This window comes from Lipotes vexillifer, unplaced genomic scaffold, assembly GCF_000442215.2.
Source record: "Lipotes vexillifer unplaced genomic scaffold, Lipotes_vexillifer_v1.1 scaffold504, whole genome shotgun sequence".
NCBI lineage: Eukaryota > Metazoa > Chordata > Mammalia > Artiodactyla > Lipotidae > Lipotes > Lipotes vexillifer.
In genome coordinates this window covers 1,174,549-1,181,689 of record NW_006785225.1, presented here as the reverse complement: position 1 = coordinate 1,181,689, position 7,141 = coordinate 1,174,549, and the positions used below count along the sequence as shown (strand labels likewise).

The window sequence follows — 7,141 nt, the reverse complement described above, 5'->3', positions numbered from 1 at the left end:
GGGAGAGGCCACAGCAGTGAGAGGCCCGCGTACCGCAAAAAAAAAAAAAGGCCCACATTAACTATTTCATTAAATGATGTCTGAGAGCTAAAAACCAATAAGCGCTCACAGAATCCACATTCAAAAGAAAATAGAAGGTATTTAAATCAATGGTTTAAACCAACTCTTTTCCTACAAAAAGTACATTTATATTGTTTGAAATAACCACAGGAGATACTCTCCCCAACTAAGAAATAGGTATGAGTTTGTTTATTTATTTATTTTTTTATTTTTTGCGGTACACGGTCCTCTCACCGCTGTGGCCTCTCCCGCTGCGGAGAGCAGGCTCCGGACATGCAGGCTCAGCGGCCATGGCCCACGGGCCCAGCCACTCCGCGGCACGCGGGACCCTCCCGTACCGGGGCACGCACCCGTGTTCCCTGAATCAGCAGGCGGACTCCCAACCACTGAGCCACCAGGGAAGCCCCGAGTTTCATTTCTAAAACATATCATCTAGGACTTCCCTGGTGGCGCAGTGGTTAAGAATCCGCCTGCCAATGCAGGGGACACGGGTTCGAGCCCACATGCCTCGGGGCAACTAAGCCTGTGCGCCACAACTACTGAGCCTGCGCCCTAGAGACCGCGAGCCACGACTACTGAAGCCCATGCGCCTAGAGCCTGTGCTCCGCAACAAGAGAAGCCACCACAGTGAGAAGCCCATGCACCGCAACAAAGAGTAGCCCCCCCCTCGCCACAACTAGAGAAAGGCCACACACAGCAACGAAGACCCAGCGCAGCCAAAAATAAATTAATTTTTAAAAAGATATAATCTATGAAAATGCACTGATTAATTTCCATAATATTTCAGATTCGTTTTACTATCAAATAGCATTCCATTTAAAATATCGATTTAACTTTTAAATCACTAGGAAATAAACTATCTTTAATTCAAATATATATAATTATAATTATAAAATATATAATTATAATTTTGGGGTGGCATTTTCACCAAGTTTCTTTAAAGGCAGGAAGTATTACTTAGCAACAGTGACAGCTAACGTTTTATTACATACTAACTAAGTGCCTAGTAAACTAGGTGCTAATTTCTACATACTACCTCATTCTCTTAATCCTTTTCGAGAGATATAGGCTCATTTTACAGAAAAACCTCAGCCTTGAGGTTGACTATTTACGGTTCTGATAGAGAACTGATTGCTAGTACTGTGTAAGGTTTTAACACTAAAATGATACAGAAAGGTAAGTCTCAAACTTTAATGTGCACGAGAATCTCCCAGAGAATCTTGCTAAATTGCAGATTATGATTCAGAAAGCCTGGGGTGAGGCCTCTGATTCTGCATTTCTAATAAGCTCTCAGGTGCTGGCAATGCAGCTGACCACACTTGGAGCAAGGACCTGCAGGTGGCAATAGGCCACAAACCACAAAAAATGTCTCTAAAACCTAAAATGAAAAAAAGTCAAATTTTTTCTCAAAAACTTATATTAGAATTAGAACTTATATTAGACATATTTCTTGATGGGATTCTGAGCTTTGTAACATCTTAGAAATATCTTCAGGGACTTCCCTGGCAGTGCAGTGGACAGGACTCCATGCTTCCGAGGCACGGGGCACGGGTTTGATCCCTGGTCGGAGAACTAAGATGCCCCACAGCACGGTCAAAAACAAAAAGAAATATCTTCATAACGACTCCTGTCTTCTTTTCCAGTTTAAGTTGAGGATCCACTATCGTGAAGTTTTGTGGCGGTTTTTCCCCCTAAAAACCCTGATTTTTTTTTAACAAGGCTGAAAAGCTAAATGCATGGAACTGTTTCACATTGCCATACCCTTCAAGCAGGTCCCCATCCTTCACTCACCCACACATAACATAACCTCTCGCTGTTTAAATTCTAGAGATTAGACAAAAGACAAGAGTTAGGCGAGATTTTAGGGGCTGGGCCCCAAAGTTCTTCCAGATGAAAAGTAAAGCTCTACAAAAAAAAAAAAAAAAAAAAAAAATAGCACCTTACGAAAAGGCAGTGATAAATACCACTGGCTTCCATTTCTGGCTTTAGGTGACAAAATTCCAGCGATGAGGTGATATCTAACTTTTTATATAAACTACTGGATTTCATTCTTTTATCAGATCTTTTGAATGGCAAGTTCTATGTACTTTCAAAAGTCCAGAGTAAACAAAACAAGGTACTTAACAAGGCCCTAAATTCCACCTGGGCCCAGGTTCCCTCCCATCCTGTTCTTTAATTCACTTCTGATTATCAGTGCTGTACTCAAACATCAGCTAGCTGCCTCTTTTTAAAGGCAGTTATACACCTCCCCCACTCCTCCATTCACTTTGCTAACAACAATGCCTAACTACAGAACAAATATATCTCTTGGAACATTCCACTTTACCAGATAAGGTCAGTTTAAAATTCTAGAGGAATAACCTGCTCCGTTTGTCTTTCCTGAGAGTCCTTCAAAAATACCCTCCTGCAATCAGCAGAACAAGCCTTTCACCAGAGAGAGAGAGAGAGAGAAAGTCTATGATTCTGCAATTTACAAACACTGAGACCTTTATTTAAAGGATATCCACACATCAAATGATTCCCAAGGAACCTTTATCTATGTACTCAAGTAAGCACAAGAAGACCAATGCTTGGAAGAAACAAAATGCACGTACATTGCACCTCTGTGCAAATGGCTTCTCTAGATGAGAAGTCGCTGCCAGGCCTCAGAGAAAGGCCTACCTGTGTCAGGGGATATCGGGACAGTTTTTTCCAAACTGGAGTATGCTCTATCCACAGCAGAGCTAAGTAACAAACCAAAGAGGCCTGTTAGAAAACCACAAAAGAGGGGCAGAGGGGACAGGCCCTGAACACCCTGAAAGCTAAAAATAAGAATTCTGAGAAATGAGCTCTACCATACACAAGCCCAAAAGAAAGTTCTCTGTTTCTGTTACCTCCAAAACTGGCTGCCCTCACATAGTGATTTAACTCTGGGTACCAACTGGGCAATGCCAGCCACCGTGCTGGGGCGGAGGATTCAGGGATGCCAGTTCTATCTTCTGGGCTAATTAGAAGGAATCAAAACCTCTGCAGCAGGGACTTCCCTGGTGGCCAGTGGTTAAGAATCCGCCTGCCAATGCAGGGGACACTGGTTCGAGCCCTGGTCCAGTAAGATCCCACATGCCGTAGAGCAACTAAGCCCGTGAACCTCAACTACTGAGCCTGCACTCTAGAGCCCGGGAGCCACAACTATCGAGCCCACGTGCCACAACTACTGAAGCCCGAGTGCCTGGAGCCCGTGCTCCGCAACAAGAGAAGCCACCACCGTGAACGGCAACAAAGAGTAGCTCCCACTCGCCGCAACTAGAGAAAGCCCCCATGCAGCAACGAAGACCCAATGCAGCCATAAATAAATAAATAACAAAAAAACAAACAAACAAAACCTCTGCAGCATAAACTGGAGACTCTGGACAGATCTGGGCTCCCCCAATGCATCTAGACTACATGCCTCCATTCAACAAACATTTATCTGAGTGTCTACCATATGCCCAGCACTCTGCTGGGCGCCGGGGAAGAAACCGAGCCACAGTCCCCAGTGGTGGAAGCCGAGACAAACGAGGACCATCCGGAGGAGTGGAGGATGTGCGGGCCCCTAACACCTAACACAAGTTGCTATGACCAGCAGTACCCAGGGGACAGCATGACCCCCGCCTGGTTTCGCGCACCACCAAACCCAACAGTGAAAGAGGCTCGCGACAGCGAAGGCTGGAGTGGACAGGAAGGCCCGGGGGCAGGTGTTCAGGTAGAAGGCGCACACCTGAGGCGGCAGGGTCCCCAGGGGAGGCGGGAGGGCGGCACGGGGACCCAGCGAAGGAGAGGGAGCTTAAGGACTGAGGCCATGGGAAGCGAGTGCGCGGTGGAGGCCGGCCGGGCCTGCGCCCCCTGAAGCGGGAGCAGGGAGGGAAGGCGCGCGGCTAGGCCGCCCGCCGGCACCTGGGGCCCCGCCCGGCACCTACCACTTGGGCGACCTTGAGGCAGCCAAACGCGCCGCGCAGGTAGTCCGGGTCGCAGCGCAGGCCAGCCAGCCCGCGGCGCTGGCTCACCGGCTCGGTGGTGGGCTGGTACGGACTGCTGGCGCCCGAGATCATGGAGGTGCTCGAGGCCTCGCCCTCGAAGCCGTCCAGCTCCTCGCCGCTCCGCATGCTGCCGCCCGGCCCGGGCCGCCTTGCGCGGCTGGCCTCAGGCGCCCGGAGCTAGCGGGCTCAACGGGGCCGCCGCATCGCCGCCGCCGCCGCCGCCGCCGACTAACTGGCCGCACCACCGCCGCCGCCGCCGCCTCTGCGCCCGCCGCCCGGCTGCGGCCGCGGCTCGGTCCGCTCAGGCTCGGCTCCCGCCGCCTCGGCAGCGGAAAGGGAGGGAGGCGGGAGCTGGCGGAGAGGGAAGGAGGCGGGAGCCGGCGCGGCCAGCCGGGAGGGGGCGGAGCGAGTACCCGCCCGCCGGCCGCTCGGCGGCGCTCCGCGGCTCCCGCGGGTGGAGGTGGCTGCCCGCGCTGCGGGGCCTCGGGAGGGCGGGGCGGGGAGGGGCGGGGCGCAAGGGCCTCTGGCTCCGCCCTCACCTGAGTATGCGCGAGGGTCGGGGCCGCGGCTGCGCGCCAGGCGATCACAGCGTGGGAGGGCGAAGGTCGGGGAAAGAGGAGTAGTGGGGAGCAGGGAGAATGGGGGTTGACGGAGAGTCGAGGTGGACCTAGGGGGCACGGAGCTGCTTTCCCAGGGCGCTGCCTCCGTTTCTTCCCTGGAGGAAGTGGGGTCTTCTTCAGGTAGGCCAGGGGACTTATCGGTGAAGACCAAGGTGTGCTGTGCGACCCCCGTGCTGGGAACAGTACGGGGCCCAGGGTGGGCCTGACTTGGACTGTTTGACAAGAGCGGGCTAAGTGTCTGGGCTCCCACACTGGGCAACAAACCAGTATCGAAGTCAGGGACTGAGCGGGACAGGGGTGAGAAGTCGGGGTGAGTGAGGTCGCTTAGTACTGGGTCTGTAAGACAGACACGCGGCAATATTTGTGAATAACTCCCAATGTACGCTCTGGATTCACCGGCCTGACCGAGAATGGGAGCTAGCCCACAGGAGACCCTCGGTGACTAACATTAGTTTCCTCTCTTAGCTGAAAAGGTTTTGCAATCTCTGTCTAATCACCAAGGCAGGTTAAACACAGATTTTTGCACTGAAGGGCAATTAGGGACCAATTTGCAATTCAAGTGTGAAGGATAATTTTAAGCTTAAGTAAAACACCGACTTTCTAAGAATTGTCCCTTTGGTATTGAACCCTCCCACACCACAAATATCTAGAGCTTACCATGCTTTAGACACTGAGGAAGGCACTTGAAAGTGTTATTCCCATTTTACAGAAGACCGGACTAACGTTTCAGACTGGTAGTCCCAGGCCACACAGTTGGTGAGCAGAGCCCGCTCACTTCCAAATTTTTTCACTACACAGTGTTGCCTAGTATATAATTCAGATGGGCTTGTGAACTTAGGAAGTGAGAAGCAGTAAATGTCATAACTCAGGAGATCTCAATTTAAAGGGCTCTCACCTTTTGGTTACCAAAGATGGGAACGACAATGACTCTAACACTCCATTCAGCCCACAAATGTTTATTGGGCACTTATATGCTAAAGAATATGCTAGGACCTGGAGGTTGCCAATGAAAGATAACAAGTTGAATGGTTGGATGCAGACTCTGGCCTCTGCTTTCTCCCCAAATCCCAGTGAAATGACAGTTACAGGGATATTTTTTAAGGGCATAAAACCACAGGGACAAAGAATGGGAAAGGAGACAATGGCAACAAAATGTTGGAAGCAGAAAAGCACATGGGCAAGTGGTAACTAACTTATCAGATCCAAGAAAGCTAAACCCTAAGTTGGCACAGGGGAAGGCTGAAATGCAACCTAGGTCATATCACAGGAAAAAAGGCTCAGGAATGGGCAGCACCAAGCACATCTAGGGGGGGGGGGGGGGGGGGGGGGGGTGAAAGGAGTTAAAAAAAAAAGACCAAATGAAAGTCTTTTTAAGAAGCAAATGGGGAGGGCTTCCCTGGTGGTACAGTGGTTAAGGATCCGCCTGCCAATGCACGCAACAGGTTCGAGCCCTGGTCTGGGAAGATCACACATGCCGCGTAGCAACTAAGCCTGTGAGCCACAAATATTGAGCTTGCACTCTGTAGCCTGCGAGCCACAACTATGGAGCCCACGTACCACACAAAAGAAGCCACCGCAATGAGAAGCCTGCACACTGCAACAAGAGTAGCCCCCGCTCACTGCAACTAGAGAAAGCCCATGCACAGCAACGAAGACCCAAGGCAGCCAAAAATTAATTAATTAAATTTAAAAAAAAAAGAAGCAAATGGATCCCTGGATCCCCACCCATGACCACCCCCCAAGACTGTAATCATTTTCTCTGGAAAAGGTAAAACAGAGGGTCCCTTAGCTAGGGATCACTAGGCACAGTTGAGGGCAGGAGTACCATACTAAAAATTATATATATTTATGTGTGTGTGTCCTTGGATACTAAATAAAATGAAAGCAAAAAAATTTTTCTTTTTTTGCGGTACGCAGGCCTCTCACTGTTGTGGCCTCTCCTGTTACGGAGCACAGGCTCCGGACGCGCAGTCTCAGAGGCCATGGCTCATGGACCCAGCCGCTTCGCGGCATGCGGGATCTTCCCGGACCAGGGCACGAACCCGTGTCCCCTGCATCGGCAGGTGGACTCTCTACCACTGCGCCACCAGGGAAGCCCTGCAAAAAAAATTTTAATTCAATATAAGAGTTAAAGAGAATCTCACAGGAAATAGAACCAAAAGACAATGAGATGGAAAATGAGAGAAAAGATAAGAAAATTAGAGGTATAGTCCAAGAGAATAATAGAATAATAAGACTCTAATAAAGTTAGAACAGAGAATATGGAGGGAAGAAAACAAAAAATAATAATTAAAAAAAAATTAAGTAACACTTTCCAGAACCAAAGGACATGAGTTTGGGATTTAAAAGACCCACCAGTGCCCAGCACAATGAATGAACATGAATCAGCACCAGGTACACCAGACGACTGAGGTCAAAGAGAAGATCCTCAAGGTTCCAGAGAAGAACAGAGCACGTTTCATTATA

At 49.8% G+C, this 7,141-nt stretch overlaps 1 protein-coding gene across 2 annotated transcripts in view; it reads right to left on the bottom strand.

Moving 5' to 3' along the window:
- CMTM4 (CKLF like MARVEL transmembrane domain containing 4) overlaps positions 1-4,357 on the bottom strand; it is a 63,258-nt gene extending 58,901 nt beyond the window's left edge. The window contains exon 1 of one of the 2 annotated variants that reach the window (XM_007457314.1): positions 3,996-4,357. In XM_007457314.1, the coding sequence (XP_007457376.1) occupies positions 3,996-4,181 (186 nt within the window). In that variant the 5' untranslated portion in view covers positions 4,182-4,357. The remainder of the gene's footprint in view (positions 1-3,995) is intronic. The other variant, XM_007457315.1, reaches the window with a different exon arrangement.
- Between the last annotated feature and the right edge of the window lie 2,784 nt (positions 4,358-7,141).